The sequence below is a fragment of the Girardinichthys multiradiatus genome, chromosome 7 (genome assembly GCF_021462225.1).
Source record: "Girardinichthys multiradiatus isolate DD_20200921_A chromosome 7, DD_fGirMul_XY1, whole genome shotgun sequence".
Lineage (NCBI taxonomy): Eukaryota > Metazoa > Chordata > Actinopteri > Cyprinodontiformes > Goodeidae > Girardinichthys > Girardinichthys multiradiatus.
Window position 1 is genome coordinate 1,801,475 of NC_061800.1, and position 19,013 is coordinate 1,820,487.

The 19,013-nt window shown below is 38.9% G+C and overlaps 1 protein-coding gene across 2 annotated transcripts in view; it reads left to right on the plus strand.

Annotated features, from left to right (window-relative positions):
* Positions 1-5,021: 5,021 nt before the first annotated feature.
* itgb2 (integrin, beta 2) overlaps positions 5,022-19,013 on the plus strand; it is a 37,779-nt gene continuing 23,787 nt past the window's right edge. The window contains exons 1-6 of one of the 2 annotated variants that reach the window (XM_047371432.1): positions 5,022-5,126; positions 6,005-6,056; positions 6,500-6,597; positions 11,048-11,249; positions 11,473-11,643; positions 12,749-12,990. In XM_047371432.1, coding sequence (XP_047227388.1) covers positions 6,008-6,056; positions 6,500-6,597; positions 11,048-11,249; positions 11,473-11,643; positions 12,749-12,990 — 762 coding nt within the window. In that variant the 5' untranslated portion in view covers positions 5,022-5,126; positions 6,005-6,007. The remainder of the gene's footprint in view (positions 5,127-6,004; positions 6,057-6,499; positions 6,598-11,047; positions 11,250-11,472; positions 11,644-12,748; positions 12,991-19,013) is intronic. The other variant, XM_047371433.1, reaches the window with a different exon arrangement.

Below are 19,013 nucleotides of genomic sequence, written 5' to 3' on the forward strand. Positions count from 1 at the left end.
TTCATTAAGAACTTTACTCTACGAAGCTATGACCATAGTCAATAGTCGCCCTTTGACTGTGGACAACCTTAACAACCCTGACAGCTTAGAACCACTTACCCCTAACCACTTGCTCCACATGAAATCCAGCCCTTCACTGCCTCCACCTGGTGTCTTTCTGAAGGAGGACCTCTATGGAACAAAGAGATGGCGTCGTCTGCAGTTTTTGGCGGAGCAGTTCTGGTGCAGGTGGAGGCGGGAGTATCTGCACAATCTTATTGCCAGGCAGCACTGGCACTCACCCAAAAGAAATATTAAAGTAGGTGATGTTGTGTTGGACATTGATGAACCTTTACCCAGATGTGAGTGGAGACTTGCCAGAGTCCTGGAGACTGTTGTTAGCAAGGACGGACTCGTAAGAAGAGTAAAAATCTCTTTTGGAGATAAGAGACTGAATAACAAAGGTCAGAGCTCTAGTAGGCGTTCCATTGTGGAGCGTCCATTGCAAAAGCTTATTTTGATACTAGAATATGTATAAGCAAATGATAAGAAGTGGTTATTTCTTGGTGAAAATTGTTTTGTTGTCCTGATGAACACAAACACTCATAATTTGGTGGGAGTGTAAATAACCATAAGCTTATTTGGGAAAGCAAATTAGAAAGTGTTCCATTTTTTGTTTGCAGTTTCTGAATGAGGTCGTTGACTTCCTGTTTTTGAACTGCATGCTTTTATTTTGAATTTACACTTCCTGTGTAACGTAGTTGTACGGAAGGTAGCATGTGTTCCACAAGTATGGCATAAGTTTTTACATGGAGCCACAGTGAATATTATTTTATACTGGCAGCCCTCTGAAGAGGCAAAAGGTGTGTTGATTTAAGCATTTAAAATTCATTAGTAGTTGTCTGTTGATATGTTTGCATAAATTGAAGACAGCATGTAAAATGGAATGATGTAAACTTAGTTACACATATCTATATGTGTTGCAGCTGTGGAAATATAAATGTATTATCATTAGTAGCTAAAGCTAAGATATATTTGGGATTTGCTGCTTATAGATTGATTATTATTAGGAGTTTTTAGTTATGCTTTTGAGAGATAGAAAAATCCTTAAACAGTAGCTTCTAGTGTGATCACACAATGAGTGTTTATTATTCAAGGTTAAAGCTTGCAGGTGTTTTCTGTCTGTATCGTGAGAAGCCGGCAGTGGATTAGGGAGGCATGGTACTCCTGAGGACATGTGGGAAACAATTCTTTAATTAAATGATGAAATGTATCTCTGTTTATTTGACACTGTTGCTGGGGAGACATCCACAGACAGAATGATTGTGTATGTGTACTGCTTTGCAGCGTGGGGTATAAAATGTAATGTAACGCAGCCCCCAGTGAGACAACACACAGACGTTTTCAGGTAGCAGTGTAAGTGTGTGTCCCATCTCTGAATTCAAATTGGTTTTAATAAATGTGTGGAAACTACAACTGATCTCTGACTGAGGATTGTCCTTTGGGGTGCCAAATTAAAAGAGTCAGGGAGAGGTGAGAAGTAATGTACGGCCAGTAAAGTTTTCCTACCTCAACACAGCTCTTACGGTGGTGTTATGGTGATTATCAGAATGGAACAAGGTATAAGGAAAGGAAAGGAATAAAATCTCACAAAACCATCAGTAAAGTCTCATCCTTGTGCGAGAGGGCATGCTACAGAGTCTGTCCTGTCTTCATCCATCTCAGTGTGGTTTGGATCATCCACAAAACAGGACAGGTCCAGACTGTAACGAATAATCAGGACTGCAGAGAGAATAATCAGGGCTGACCTTCCCTCCTTCCCTCCATCCAGGACATATACAGGTCTAGGGTCAGAAAAAGAGCTGCTGACCCCACACACCCTGCACATAAACTGCTTAGAGTTTTACCTTCAGGCTACCTGGTTAGACACAGAACCCTTCAGTCTCACAAACTGTGGTCTGTTTGTCAGGTAGTCTTTGATCCAGGAGATTGTTGAGGCCTCCACCTGAGTCTTCTGGAGATTCTGACAAAGCAAATCAGGTTGGATTGTATTAAATGCACTGGAGAAATCAAAGAACATGATCCTCACAGTGCTGCTGGCTTTGTCCAGATGACAGTGGGTTTGTTGAAGCAGGTGTATGATGGCATCTTCAACTCCAACTCCACAGTGATAAGCAAACAAATGGGGGTACTGATAGTTTACTGTTTGCTTACTAATGTAGGCCAACAGGAATCAACAGGAGCAATTTATACAGACTGGTGTGAGGCACATCCAGCAGGTGGTTGGACTACAGTTTTCAGTGTGTCCTCATGAAGGGATAAACCCACTAGCCTTACAGAACGAAGCATATGCAAAATACAACAAGAAACATTGAGAATGTAATATGTGAAAAGCAATTTGAAACAAACGCAAAACTCTTAAAGTTGTCTGTAAAACCACAATATCTTTTATTGTGTCAGGTTTGCTATTTTCTTTGTTAAAAAAAAAAAGTCCTCTTACTTTTGAGACATACTCAAGTTTTTGGTGTATTTATTTTTTATTACTGAAATTATTTAATGACGTAATATAGTACAGGAAGCAAAATAAATATAGCTTTTTAATGCATAATTTAAACCATATATTTCTTTCAAATTTTAATTAGATTCTCCAATTTAAATACATAATTGAGTAATAAATAGAGACGATTAAAATAGATTATTAAAATAGATATTTATTTGATATTACAATTTTATTAAATTATCAAATGCAGTGCACTTGTATAGTGCTCTATCAAGTCTGAAAACCCCAAAGCGCTTTACAATGCAATTAGTCATTCACTCATTCATACACTGATAATGGTAGACTACATTGTAGCCACTGCTGACAGAAAGAAGCATATAGTTGGTGCCACCGGGCCCTCTGACCACCATCAGCAGGCAAGGCAGGTGAAGTGTCTTTCCCAAAGACAAAACTAATATGACTGACAGAGCAGGGGTTCAAACTGGCAACCCACTGGTTACAGGACAAACTCTTATAACCTGAGCCAAAGTCACCAAATATACTTCAGGCCTTTATGGGAATAATATCTAGATCCTGCACCAAGGCAGAAAACTAAAATATTTAAAGTATGGCATGGGAGGGTATTGGATGGGTGCAAAAACTTGTTATCACTCATGTAAAAACCTTGGGTTGCAAGGCACCTGCACTATGCCTTCCTCCCTGTGTGTGTGAGATTATTGTTATCTCTGTGTGAACCAGCCTCCTTTCCGTCTCACACACACACACACCCTGTCTGAACTGTCTGTTGAACTGTACATATAAATAAAGAGATAGGGTGTCAAAAACTTTGTAGTTTCACTGCAAAGTGGGCTACCCTTGTCACAAGTAACTCTGACTGTATCGTTCTTACCTCTGAGTTGACTAAATAATACCTAACAGAGGGTGAAGAGGAGAGTAAGGGAGGAGATAGAAGAAGTTAGAATGCAGTATCAATTATGTATTGAAATGGTAAATATTACTTAATTTTCTACTAGTTACAGAATGCCATCTAAGATTATCTTGTCTGGGCCCAGACTGTCAGCTGGCCTGGTTGTGATTGTGTGTCACAGTAATCACACCCCCAAAAATATATATGCTGCTCTAAATAGGTCTCTTCAGGACACAAATGACATAAATAACTGGGATTTTTATCACTAAACTGCACATAGTAACTGCGTTTAATCATATTTTCAAATGCAATATGCATTGATGCTCTCATTAAACATACAGTGCAGAAAATAGTAAAAATAACTGTTTCAACAATGCTGGGAAATTTTGGTGTTTCAAGCCTTATTAATTTGAATTAATTTTTGTCACAATAAATCCAATTTTGTAAGAAAACTTTCATGTTAACAATAAACAATCCATGGAGAGATAAAAAATAAAATCCTTATCAGACTTTGTTGAGGTGGTCTCAAAAAAATCTGTTGTATAATTATTATTCTGTGTTCAGTGTTTCATTGGTGACTTTTGTAGAAACCAGGTTTGAACACTTCAGGACTCCCTTCTTTGCTCAAGAGTGGAGATAAAATTCTGCCTATGGTAAAGTATTCTTTATTATTGTGACGGAGCAGTTCTGTTCCTTCCGGTGATAGAACGCACACACCTGTTCACACCCACACATTGCAATGCATGTACCTACACACCCATTCAATTACATGTCCCTCGCAGTATATGACAGCTACCGCCAGATCGCTTTACACATTCATCTTTCCTTCTTGTAGTCCATGGTGACCAAGGGAGCACACTTGGAGGCGCACGTAGAAATCGGTACTCATACATTCACATTTAAACATAATGATATAAGTTTGTAGTCACTCATGTAGCGTTGTCCGGGTGCCTGTGGCAGCTTGAGTAAAAGTGGGCGTAACGCTTTGTACTCTTCTGCCAGAACATTTAATGGTAGATAATTTTTAACTAAAGAAAACCAAGAGTTTCATAATAAAAGCAAGAAGTTAATATTGATTGTTTTTGGGGTCATTAATGTTTTGGTTTTTCTACGTAGTAAAATAAATGATTAATTTTTGGCTGATCTGATTGTGGGGTGGGGCTTAGGGTTTATAAGAAGAGTTTCAGTCTGGCCTGGTTACAGAGGAGGTCATGTTGATGGGCAGCACTAAGAGAAAGATAAGGAGTTGTAAATATCATGTATATATCAAGTTTTTCCTCTCATCTTTTCTGCTACTCTGCACTTCAGTTTTTGGGAGGTGTGTAAATAAAAACCTCAACCTTCAGATGCTGACATGCCCTCCGTGATTTTTTCCACTTTTTGGAGTCAACTTGATGGTGTCCAGACCCACCACATGGGCAACTAGAAGGAACCCATGACAATTATCCCCTCATGACTAAGAGGTTTCTTACAGATAATCAGCCCATGCTATTTATGACTATATTAAAAAAAACTAATGAATACATACTCTTAATATAATACGGTAACTTTTACTTTCTCAGAGGCATGTTTTACATTAACAGTAACAGTTTGAGGAAAATGAGGAACTTAAGGTCTTAGTTCTGCTAAACGTCCTGCCTTGTGGGCAGTGCTTCCCCAGCTAAATGTAGCTCAGCGCCACTGTCAGCCTCCACGCAGAAAAGCACCATCTGGTTTGCAGTAAGTTTGCTTTCAAAAGCTGTAAGTAACTGCTTTTATTGTCCCATTTGATGCTTCATTTTCAATGCTGATAGTTTTCTCTGTTTCTACATGAAATTCTGGTAATGTAGATATTATTAGATACATTAGAGAAGAACAGCAAGTGAAGAGAGTGACATATGATGAAAAAACTATATATGTTTTCAAACTAATTTACCATACAGAATAAGTCAGTGCTCTGCCATGTAACTTTATCAAAATTATAAAAGGTTTAATGTGCTACAGCAAACATAATGCCAAATGAAGAAGCTGAGTTAACTATGACACAAAAATATAGAACTGTGCTTTTTATTTTGGTTTCTGAATCTCAAAGGGTGTATCATGAGAGCTTCATTTGAAAGTTAAAAATATTTTCACTTTTTAATGTTGTCTTAATTGAAATCTTCAAGTGTGGAAACAGGAAAATAAATATACCGGATGTCACACGGGATGAACGTTCAATCACCCAAGAACAAAAGTTATCAACCTAAAGATTCAAAGTTTTACAAAAAAACTGTATCAGTCAAATAAAATGTTCATATGTAATAATTCTAAAGCAAATGCATTTTACAGAAGATATGTGTATTTTGCTGATAAAGGAGCAATTTGTTGGGCTGAATTAGAAAAAGGAAGTACACCGACGAGCTGACACTACTGTTAGCTTTTTCCTTTTATGGTGTGAAGTGTTAACTACTTGCAACATGATCTCTCTGAGTTTCTTATATGTCAGTTTTACAGAGACCTTTGATGTAATGTTGTTGCAAGAACCATTATATTTTACACAAACATTGTAGCTTTAGTTTTTCTGTTGTTTAAGTAATTTTACAGGTTTGTTAAGTATACTGTTTTTGAATTAAGTTTAGTCTGTTTTCTGCCATCAGAGTATGGATTGGTGCGTGCTTTCACTTCTGCTCCTTATGCTGGGCAAAGACGGTAAGCTTGAACAAAATTAAAAAATAACTGCATGAATAACATTTAAATGAAACTTTTCCAGCAAGAGAAATTAATTAATTTAAAAGTAGAAAGATCTCAGTGTGAAAAATTGTTTTTTATTGTTATAACAGCAACCGATATAATTTAGTTTTGCTTGCAATAGGGCAGGAAGCTTCATTGTTTGCAAAAGATATGAAGTGTTGTCTCCAAATACAAAACATGCTACTTATAAATAATACTAATAAGAAAGTAAAAATGAAATACCTTGTATTCTATGGGAATTCACCTGCATTTCACCACTAGGTATAGTGAATGGCTCTAGGAGGAAGGAACCAAACTATTAAAAGCACATTTGAAGTGTTTTGGGAACAACAGCGCTTTATTTTTCTCATGGTAAACCCTTTCTGAGAATGTCTTGCATTTACTTTGTGGTTTCTTCGCAGGGTTGTGTCAGCAAGAGGAAGTTTGCTCTAAGTCAGTGATCAACTCCTGTGATGACTGCATCAGATCTGGGCCATACTGTGCATGGTGTCAGCAACTGGTGAGAAACAAAGTTTTTGTATCATTACTTAAAGTATATAGATGGATAAACACTACTGATATGCATTTTGGATTCATCTATATACTGAAAATGCAATCAGTACTACATGAGTCATTCTATATTTCATTATTCATCAGTGTCTAAATATATAAATGAGTTCCTGACATATTGACTTTCGAATGACATTTACCCCAGTATCCAGTACCTATACCAGTTGTGATATAAATATTTATAACTATATTTTTGTAAATTTTTAAAAGGTAGCGCAAAACGGCTTTTTTGTTTTTAACGCCTCCTGTCGCTATGTTTCAGACATACAATATGGTAACATGCATAAGCCTCTGCAGTTTTACTCTACAAAAAGGATATCTCAAGCCAGTATCCTAATTGTGTGATTAATTTAACTAATTCCAGATTCAATCCAGCATCAAAGTAGACAGGCCACATTAATGTTATAGAAATCTTTGTATGATTTTCGACCATTTTGAGCAATCGTGTCTTGGTGCGTGGGTGTGTGTATGTGTTTGTGGGTAGGTGATAAAATATGTAGAAATAAGTGTGTATGTGCTGAGTGGGTGTGTGTGAGTACAAGTTTGTCACCTGGAAATGTACATTTGTGAATGTGGCAAGAACGAAAGAAGGCCTGTAATCTACAGCACCAGCAAAATGACCCGGCTCTGGAAGGCCACAGCTAGTCATAAAGCCTCGCCCCAGGGCAGCCATATGCCCAGCACAGAAGTATGTCACCAGCAAGCCACCGGAGTAGCAAACGTGAGGCCAAAGAGGCACAGAGAGAGAGACAGGACACCAAGCACCGCCCAAATCAGCTACACCGCTAACCCCAGCTTCACACACCAGGCCAGGGAACTGGTCCTCCTAGGACTCCAGGGCTCACACCAACGTCCGGCACCAAGGCCACCCAGCACCAAGCAGGGGAGATCCTCCAGAGCCCCCAACACAGGCAAGTACAAGCTCCCCACAGCAGTCGGAACCTGGAGGGATCAAGGTAGGAAAGGGCACATTGTATTTCATCCTGGGGAACCAGTCGCTGAGAGGTCTAGAGGGAGGATACCCACCAGAACCCTGCACAGACCCTCAACCAGCCCAATACACATTCAGGAGCCATAGGCCACCAGACTCTCTGACATTGCCTGGGCACTCACAGAAACGTGTGGCACTGTCAGAGACCTCTGGGTGCTGTCAGAGATCCCCAAGCCATCCCCACACCCTTGGTTTCTTCCGAAATGGCACAGACTCCATGGTGGGAGACACCCTCCCAGATCCCCCTCCAGGGTTTTTGTGTGTGTCTGTGGTAATGTGAAGTGTTGTGATAAATGCAAATGTGTATGTCTAAAGTGCATCAAAAACTGGGGTTGTGGCTGGGGTGTACGAGACCCCACTGCTTGTTGACAACAAATCCCCCACACGCCAACCCCTAAGCCTAAAGTGTCTCATTAAAGTCAAGATGAAGGATGGGGCCAAATATAACAGAGTGGGGACACTGCATAACACTCCCCCCCAAGCATAAATCCCCCAGCTACCCAACTGGCGCCCTCTAATCCCACCAGAACCCACACCAGCCCAGCGCCGACCAAGGTTTGAGATACTCCTGAGATCCCCAAAGACACCATGAGAGAGCCCCCACAGAGCAGCCACCCCTCCCAGCGGAAGCCGTCAGGGAGAACCTGCGCCAGCCAAGAGAAGCAAGCCCCCCACTGGCAGCCCAGGACCTAGAGATCCACCAGACCAGCATGGATCGCAGGCACCACACAGGTCCTAGCAGGTGCTCCAAACCTCCAGACCCCTACTTTTTAGCGCATAACTGATTCAGAGCAACCCTTCCAAGGTTTTAAAATACCATACATTTAGTTTGTGAGCACCACAGAAGTTTCCATATGTCATAACGCTCCACTCATCAACACATAAAAATTGCCATTTGCAAAGGAAGTTACATGTTTTACTGGCGAATGTCCCGCTTTAGTTTTAAATATATCAACTTCAAACTGAGTCACATAAGAAGTTGATGTTGCCTAATCTTAGAGAACAAGAACTCTATTTTAGATTGTCTTCATCACCAATTCTTCGTCACCAAACAGAAGATTGGTGCAACTCTCAAAGGCGAGGCCTGATATTACCCAACCTTTTTCCTGTTTCACAATAGACCATGGTTTAATGCAACTGCCTGTAATCTTCTAAGGCTTCCTGCGCCACTATGCACAAAAGGGCCAGCATTACAGTGACAGTATTGTAGTGGTAGTGCTCAGATCCTCTAGTTATTTATCCAGGTTGGACACCACTAAATTACATATTTTTGACACAGAAAGCTAGGTACTTAACCTTATTTTCCTAAACGGATGATTCTATTAGTTACTTGTTCTTCTGTAATTTGTTTAATTATTCATAATGTCAAAAACATTTGGGGTAATATACATTGATACTTTGCTCACATAACAAAATAATTACATTGAATAACATCAACCAAAAATATGCATTTACTAAAAGTTTAAATTAATTTTCACGTTATTGAGCAAAAAAAGTATTTGATTCTTTCATAAAACATGACAGAGCTTTAAGGAAAAACCTTTGCTGTCCAGGGGGAAAGTAGTTTTAAATTCTTGCCGGTACCTAGGGGCGGAGCTAGAGGTGGGGCTGGGGAGGCACTGGGGGCATATATGCATGCATATATATATATATATATATAATTTGTCTGTGTGATAATTGTTACTCTCATCGGTGCCCCCCTCGAGATCTCTCTCAGCAAAGTCCAAACTCAAACTAATTAAAATGTATCAATACTTTATTTTAGTGAAGGCTGTCTGTATAAGGCAGAAATTAGAATCACTCGACAATATGAAACAATGATAAACCCTTTTCTGATGCATAACTTTTCTTTAGTTTCCGTCTTTTCTTTTGAACAAAGAAGTTATTGTTCTCTGCATTGTGGTCAAGTTTTGATTCCATTTAAGTTAAAAATTTGACAGTTCAGTTGTTTTCGAGGAGGTTTTTTTTTTAAGTCCGTAGATTGTTAGTCCTGTCATAATGCAAGCGGCGTTTTTTTATGTCTGTGCACCACCTGTGTAAAATCTCCCAGTCCATTAAATCAAACACACCAATCTCCTTGGCAATCGTTCTGTTTTGGAAGTAAGCGCGCATGTGCTCTCGTGTAATGTATGTGAAATCTCTGGTTATAAGCGGTGTTTTCGAGCTGTACTGTGTTGTAATTCAGCTAAATAAGATGAAACGCAACTAGTTTCTCTCCCTTTGCTTTTAACTGGGGTATTTAGCTGCGAGCGGACAGACATTAAACGTAGCGGTGCTCGTTTTAACGGCTGGCCATTCACAAAAACCTTGAGCTCCGAGGGGAAAGAAGCAAAGCAAGAGCATTGAGACTCCAGCATAGCAGAACAGTTCAGAAACTATTTGGAATGAGGGGAAAATAACTATATTTATAAACAGATTAAGTCGTGTTTTAGACTGCCTATTGGTAGCGGATCTGATCTTTGTGTGCTCATGAGTTTTTGCAGCCAGAACTGGTTCTGGATGACGGCTTCATAACACACAGCCGTTGTTCCCTCTTCCCGGTACTGCGTAACGGCGCAGAATCTTTTAGTGGTACGCAGTACCGGACCGTACCGGCTCACTTTCAGCCCCTGCCTATATATATATATATATATATAGTCAGTCAGTCAGTCATTTTCTACCGCTTATTCCATAGTGGGTCACGGGGGAGCTGGTGCCTATCTCCAGCAGTCTATGGGCGAGAGGCGGGGTACACCCTGGACAGGTCGCCAGTCCATCGCAGGGCAACACACAAACAACCATGCACACATTCATTCATACACCTAAGGGCAATTTAGATTGACCAATTAACCTAACAGGCATGTTTTTGGACTGTGGGAGGAAGCCGGAGTACCTGGTGAGAACCCACGCATGCACGGGGAGAACATGCAGACTCCATGCAGAAAGACCCCAGGCTGGGAATTGAACCCAGGACCTTCTTGCTGCAAGGCAACATTACTACCAACTGTTCCACCGTGCATATACAGATATATATATATATCTGTATATATATATATATATATATATATATCTGTATATATATATATATATATATATATATATATATACAAATATATATATATATATATATCTGTATATATATATATATATATATATATCTGTATATATATCTGTATATATGTATATCTGTATATATATATATATACAGATATACAGATATCTGTATATCTGTATATATATATATAAATATATATATATATATATATATATATATTTATATATATATATACAGATATACAGATATCTGTATATATATATATTTATATATATATACAGATATACAGATGGTAAAAACAACCCCCCAAAAAACAAAGCTAAAACATCTACAAATTGTGACATAATTTTTTGTTTCTTCTTTGCTTTCATATAGAATTTTACCAAAACTGGTGAGCAGGAAGCCGTCCGCTGTGACACTCAAGCAAAGCTGATAGCAAGAGGCTGCGAGACAATAGACATAATTTCCCCCCAAAACATGGAGATGATTACCCAGCAAGACCCTCTGTCCAGCTCATTTGACACTGAAGAACCTGTCCAAATGAGTCCTCAAAAAATCAAGCTGAAACTGAGACCTGGTCAGTACAACCCTAGTCTAGTATACTGTCTATTACCAAATATAATTTATTTACTTTCTATATTCTAGCAAATTTATAAAATGTTTCTTGTAAAATACACAATTTTCTTTTATTTTACAGGTTGCACTAATTGTCACTGTACAGTATTTTGGAATTTATTTGTAATGGGTCCATGCATATAATAGCGCTGTAGTATAACAGATTTCATCCTGTCTGTTTACAGGGCTTCCACACAAATTCACTGTTTCCTTTAAGAGGGCTGAAGGTTACCCAGTGGATCTGTACTACCTGATGGATCTCTCTTACTCCATGAAGGATGATCTGGAAAATGTCAAAGGCCTGGGAAAAGATCTTTTTGCTGCTTTGAATAAAATTACTAAACATGCTAAAATAGGTAATGACACTAGAATTAAAATCTAAATATTCTGGTTGATATAGAATGCAAATTATATTCTTAGAGCATTTCAGAACATACACTAAAATGATTTTGCTTGTCAGTACCAGTAAGCAAAGTCACAAACCAATGAGTAGGATTTTAGGTGTATAATTTATCTACTGAATTTAATCTTGTAGAATTATCAGGTGACAATCAAATAGCATATTTAGAAAACAATGACAATAGTTTTTTTAGGAAATACAGAGACAAGAAAGATTACCTCAATAATTTACATCTAGAAGAGGAAATTCAGTGAGTGTAATACATGCAATGTAATATAGAAACTTATTGCTGAATTCCGCATTTAAAAATATATGAAAATGCTCTGCAGCAGCCTTTTACCTTATGTTACCCTAAATAATCTCTGAAACTGATCTACTGATCCAGTACCAGGGGATTCTGGTTGTTTTTATTTTGGGCCACAGATTTTTACTGTAAATTCTGTGGCACATTTAATCATTTAATATACATCAAGCTTTCTGCTGCTCTCTGTAGCCACAGAATGTTGAATGTAGAAGTGAATTTTAGCATGAGTCACTGAAAATGTATTACTGTTGCTCTTTTCAACAGTTTAGATTGATCTAGGCTTTAGACTGTAACTAATGTGAAAGAATATAAAAATGACTTACTTGTTAGTAAACAATACCTGTTGTTCCTTTTAAAGTTGGTCTTTTATAAAAGTGAACAAAATTCACACTTAACTGAAGATTGAAATAAAATAATAATAATAAAATAAAAACTTTCACAAAGGTTTGATAAAATGCCATGCAATAAAATGAAATTATGTTTTATGTGAAATCATGAAAACATCAAAACTGTCAATCTGTTCCTGTCAGAAGTATGTGTCCTTCAATATGACATGCACATACAAAGATTTACAAATTCACAAGCTGAAATGAAACTAGAACCACAACAGGATCTTGTGTTGCTCTTCTTCTTTGCTTCAAATAACATTCTTTCTGAAGCTTCTTGCAAGTTTGGCTGATAAATTGCTCAAGACAGCAGGTTGTTTTTAGAAATAAGTTTGGTTTTGTTCGTTTTTTTAACATCTGTGTAATTACAGGGTTTGGTGCCTTTGTTGATAAAACAGTCCTTCCTTACACCAACACCAACAAGGAGAAACTGGAGAAGCCATGTGATGAAAATGATCAGTTTTGTCAGGCTGCCTTTGGCTACAGACATGTGCTTAATATGACATCAAGCCAGGACGAGTTCCAAAAAAAGGTGGCCGGACAGTTTATTTCTGGGAACTTGGACTCTCCTGAAGGAAGTCTTGATGCTATGATGCAGGCTGCTGTATGTGGGGTAAGGACTCTACCAAATAGATGCCTTTTAGCAACAATCTGAAAATCAATGAAACTGTGTAGGTAAAATGGTTGAGATTTGGTTCCATGTAAGTGAAAATACTTAGAGATTCAAATATAATGTGGTAGCACCTCTACAAGATTTAAGCCAGAAAGTTTTGAAGATCCGAAAATATTGTTTTCAGTGTTATATTTTCTTTCCATGGGCTGCACGGTACCACAGTTGGTAGCACTGCTGGCTGCCCTTTCTGCATGGAGTTTGCTTGTTCTTCCCGTCCGTGCTTTAGTTATGTCCGGGTACTCTGGTTTCGTCCCACAGTCCAGAAAGATTATTCTAAATTGCCCTTAGGTATAGGTATATGTATGTGTGTGCAGGCTATTTTTGTCCTGTGTGCCATTGGGTTGGGCTGTGATGGACTGCCAATCTGTCCAGGATGTACCCTGTCTCTTGTTCAATGACTGCTGGAGATAGGCACCAAACAACCCTGCACTGACAAGCAGGTGTAGACAATTAATGAATGAATATATTTCTTATCGCTTAAAGGAGCAATGTCTTTTTGGTCCAAACGTCTTTAGAGCATTTTATAATGTACGTGTCATAATAGCAGCAACAATCATAGTGGTAAGGTGCATTCGTCACTTCCTGTTTTCACTGTTGCAGTCAGTGGATCGTTTGGTGTGTGAAGCTCTCTCGTTTGATCTGATTTCTCTCTACTGTGATATCTCTTACTTGTTCTAATACAGGTCCTTCTCAAAATATTAGCATATTGTGATAAAGTTCATTATTTTCCATAATGTCATGATGAAAATTTAACATTCATATATTTTAGATTCATTGCACACTAACTGAAATATTTCAGGTCTTTTATTGTCTTAATATGGATGATTTTGGCATACAGCTCATGAAAACCCAAAATTCCTATCTCACAAAATTAGCATATCATTAAAAGGGTCTCTAAACGAGCTATGAACCTAATCATCTGAATCAACGAGTTAACTCTAAACACCTGCAAAAGATTCCTGAAGCCTTTAAAACTCCCAGCCTGGTTCATCACTCAAAACCCCAATCATGGGTAAGACTGCCGACCTGACTGCTGTCCAGAAGGCCACTATTGACACCCTCAAGCAAGAGGGTAAGACACAGAAATACATTTCTGAACGAATAGGCTGTTCCCAGAGTGCTGTATCAAGGCACCTCAGTGGGAAGTCTGTGGGAAGGAAAAAGTGTGTCAGAAAACGCTGCACAACGAGAAGAGGTGACCGGACCCTGAGGAAGATTGTGGAGAAGGGCCAATTCCAGACCTTGGGGGACCTGCGGAAGCAGTGGACTGAGTCTGGAGTAGAAACATCCAGAGCCACCGTGCACAGGCGTGTGCAGGAAATGGGCTACAGGTGCCGCATTCCCCAGGTCAAGCCACTTTTGAAGCAGAAACAGCGGCAGAAGCGCCTGACCTGGGTTACAGAGAAGCAGCACTGGACTGTTGCTCAGTGGTCCAAAGTACTTTTTTCTGATGAAAGCAAATTCTGCATGTCATTCAGAAATCAAGGTGCCAGAGTCTGGAGGAAGACTGGGGAGAAGGAAATGCCAAAATGCCAGAAGTCCAGTGTCAAGTACCCACAGTCAGTGATGGTCTGGGGTGCCGTGTCAGCTGCTGGTGTTGGTCCACTGTGTTTTATCAAGGGCAGGGTCAATGCAGCTAGCTATCAGGAGATTTTGGAGCACTTCATGCTTCCATCTGCTGAAAAGCTTTATGGAGTTGAAGATTTCATTTTTCAGCACGACCTGGCACCTGCTCACAGTGCCAAAACCACTGGTAAATGGTTTACTGACCATGGTATCACTGTGCTCAATTGGCCTGCCAACTCTCCTGACCTGAACCCCATAGAGAATCTGTGGGATATTGTGAAGAGAACGTTGAGAGACTCAAGACCCAACACTCTGGATGAGCTAAAGGCCGCTATTGAAGCATCCTGGGCCTCCATAAGACCTCAGCAGTGTCACAGGCTGATTGCCTCCATGCCACGCCGCATTGAAGCAGTCATTTCTGCAAAAGGATTCCCGACCAAGTATTGAGTGCATAACTGTACATGATTATTTGAAGGTTGACGTTTTTTGTATTAAAAACACTTTTCTTTTATTGGTTGGATGAAATATGCTAATTTTGTGAGATAGGAATTTTGGGTTTTCATGAGCTGTATGCCAAAATCATCCGTATTAAGACAATAAAAGACCTGAAATATTTAATTCAGTGTGCAATGAATCTAAAATATATGAATGTTAAATTTTCATCATTACATTATGGAAAATAAGGAACTTTATCACAATATGCTAATATTTTGAGAAGGACCTGTACATAAGCACGTTAAAACACATATTTTCTGTTGCTGCATTTAACGTTTGGGGACTCTCCGTGTTTTACATGATTTTTCTAGTAGTGGTAAGGGTAGGGTTGCCAACTCCTTGATAAATAAATAAGGGACACCTCCTGGTAGGACTATCCAACCCCCCTGACTGCACCTCTACCGGCCTGGTGATTTTTTTCACCCTTTTTTTTTGTGTGAAATAACTTTGGAAACATTGGACTCGAACCCAAGTTTAATTCGATGCATGTTTTTGACTGATGCAAATATCCATGGAAAAAAAATAATTCAGCAATTTATAAAATAATTTATTCTTTTTGCAAAATAAAATTACTAGACCAAAACAAATATTCTTCTAAAATAAATAAACCACTATTGAAAAGACCTCCGTCCTGCTTAACTTAAAACAATATAAAAAAGCCTAACAGTATAATGCAAAACATTTTTGTAATAGTGCATTTAGTGCAAACAAAAAGTCTGTAGAAAAGTTGTAAACATAAATACTTGTACCTTAAAGGCCATGACTGTACAGGTGTAGTGAAAAAAATATTGAACTAGTGAACTAAAAACTGCAGTGCTGAATTATGTGGAAACAACCTATTTTTTCCATTTATATTTTATTTGAGCTCTTTCTGCTGCAAGGAGTTGTTTGCTTTTCAAGACTACCGAGTAAAACTCTGAGTAGGACATTTCATTAATTAGACTGACAATTAGCTCCCTTCTCATTAATTCTGTAGAACATTTGTTCCTCACATCAGTCCACTTATTTTTCATGATGGAGAAAATATTTTCCACAAACCCACTAGAAGAAGGGATGCTGAGGACAAAGGGTACAATAGCCTGGATGTTGGGGATGTCAGCTGCTGAAGAACTTGCATCCACCTCTCTGCTGTTCCACTGGACTGACACTTCGCCTTTTCCCGAGAGACTGTAGTGAGGCACTCTATCTATCTATCTATCTATCTATCTATCTATCTATCTATCTATCTATCTATCTATCTATCTATCTATCTATCTATCTATCTATCTATCTATCTATCTATCTATCTATCTATCTATCTATCTATCTATCTATCTATCTATCTATCTATCTATCTATCTATCTATCTATCTATCTATCTATCTATCTATCTATCTATCTATCTATCTATCTATCTATCTATCTATCTATCTATCTATCTATCTATCTATCTATCTATCTATCTATCTATCTATCTATCTATCTATCTATCTATCTGTCTATCTATCTATCTATCTATCTATCTATCTATCTATCTATCTATCTATCTATCTATCTATCTATCTATCTATCTATCTATTCCGTTTTTCAAGGGACGGTTGGCAACTCTAGGTAAGGGGTCGTTAGCTTAGCTTTAGCTCCACCATGACTACCCGTTCTGCTGTTTCTCTCTCTGAGTCTTCTCCTCTCTCCTGCTGTCTGTGTCAGATGTTCAGTTAGTTCTCTGCCTCCTTTAGTGATAATGGGACGTGTAATAAATGTAACCTTTTTATAGTTTTGGAGACGAGGGTGTCGGAATTGGAGGCCCGGCTCCACACTGTTGAAAAACCAGCAGATAGCTAAGGCCCCTTAGTCAGCGCGGAGCCACCGAGGGTAGCTCCCCGTAGCAGTCGTTCAGCAGAGCCCGCGCAGCCGGGGCCTCAGGCCGGCTGGGTGACGGTACGTAGAAAGCATAGTCCTAGATCCCAGCCCACAGGTCACCACCAACCCGTCTGCGTTTCTAACAGATTTTCCCCGCTCAGTGACACACCTGCTGAGAAGCCAACTCTGGTAACTGGCAGCTCCATAGTCAGAAACCTGGCACTAGAGACACCAGTGACCATAGTCAAATGTCTGCCAGGGGCCATAACGGGCAACATCAAATCATACCTGAAACTGCTCACTAAGGATCAGCGTAAATACAGTAAGATTGTTATTCACGCTGGCGGTAATGACACTCGGTTACGTCAATCGGAGGTCACCAAAATTAGTGTTGCTTCAGTGTGTAAGTTTGCCAAAACAATGTCGGACTTTGTAATTTTCTCTGGTCCCCTCCCTGATCTGACCAGTGACAACATGTTTAGCCGCATGCTGTCATTCAACCGCTGGCTGTCTAGGTGGTGTCCAGAAAACAATGTGGGCTACATTGATAACTGGCGAACATTTTGAGGAAAACTTGGTCTGATCCAGAGAGACGGCATCCATCCCACTTTGGATGGAGCAGCTCTTCTTTCTAGGAATCTGGCCGAATTTATTAGTTCTCCAAAACTCTGACAACCCAGGGTTCAGACCAGGAAGCAGGGTCGTAGTTTAACACTCCTCTCTGCAGCTTCTGTACTGCTACCCACCCATTACCCTATTAAGACAGTGTCTCACCCACGGCCAAAATTGAATAGATTAAAAAATAATCTAAAAGGAGGAAATCAGGAAAATCTAATAAAAATAAATACATCACAGACTAAAAAGAAAAATAAAACAATTAAATGTGGCTTACCGAACATAAGATCTCTCTCTTCAAAGACTTTGCTAGTTAGTGACCTGATTTGTGACAATCAGATTGATTTATTTTGCCTCACAGAAACCTGGCTGCAGCAAGAGGATTATGTTACTATAAATGAGTCAACTACTACTTATTTAAATTTTCACATTCCTCGAAATACCAGGCGAGGAGGAGGAGTAGAAACCATCTTTCAGTCCAATTTATTGATTAGTCCCAGACCAATCAATAGCTACAACTCTTTTGAATATTTAATCCTTAGTTTTCCTCATCCAAATTGCAAAGCACTAAAACCTCTTCTGTTTGCTGTTTTGTATCATCCACCAGGCCCTTACTCTCAATTTTTAGATCAGTTTTCAGACCTTTTATCTGATTTAGTTTTAAATACAGATAAAGTTATTATAGTGGGGGGTTTTAACATTCATGTTGACACTGAAAGTGATAGCTTAAAAATAGCGTTTAATGCTATCTTAGACTCAATCGGCTTTGCTCAAAACATTAACAAACCTACCCACCTTTGTCTTCATTCTCTGGACCTTGTGCTGACATATGGCATTGAGTGTAAAGACATAACAATATTCTCTCATAACCCTGTCCTGTCTGACCATTTCTTAATAACCTTTGAGTTTAATTTAACCGAGTACTCCACACCTGAAAGAAAATTTCATTATAGTAAATCATTATCAGACAATGCTGTAACAACCTTTAAAGAATCTGTTCCACGTCTGATTTCCTCATTATCACTGAAAAACACAGTGGAGGGCAATAATTTAGTTTCTTCCCTTTCACAAATTGATTCTTTTGTTCATAGTGTTACTTCAGACAATGCAGCCCCCTTGAAAAAGAAGGTAATTATTCATAGGAGGCTAGCTCCCTGGTTTAATTCAGAGCTGCGTACCTTAAAGCCCAATGTTAGAAAATTGGAGAGAAAATGGCGCTCTACACACCTAGAGGATTCCTACTTAATCTGGAAAAATAGCCTACTGTTGTATAAAAAGACACTTCACCAAGCTAGAGCAGCTTATTTCTCATCATTAATAAAAGAGAACAAGAATAATCCTAAGTTTCTCTTTAGTACAGTTGCTAAACTTACACAGAGTCATAGCTCTGTTGAGCCATCCATTCCCTTAGCTCTTAGCAGCCATGACTTTATGGGATTCTTCTTAAA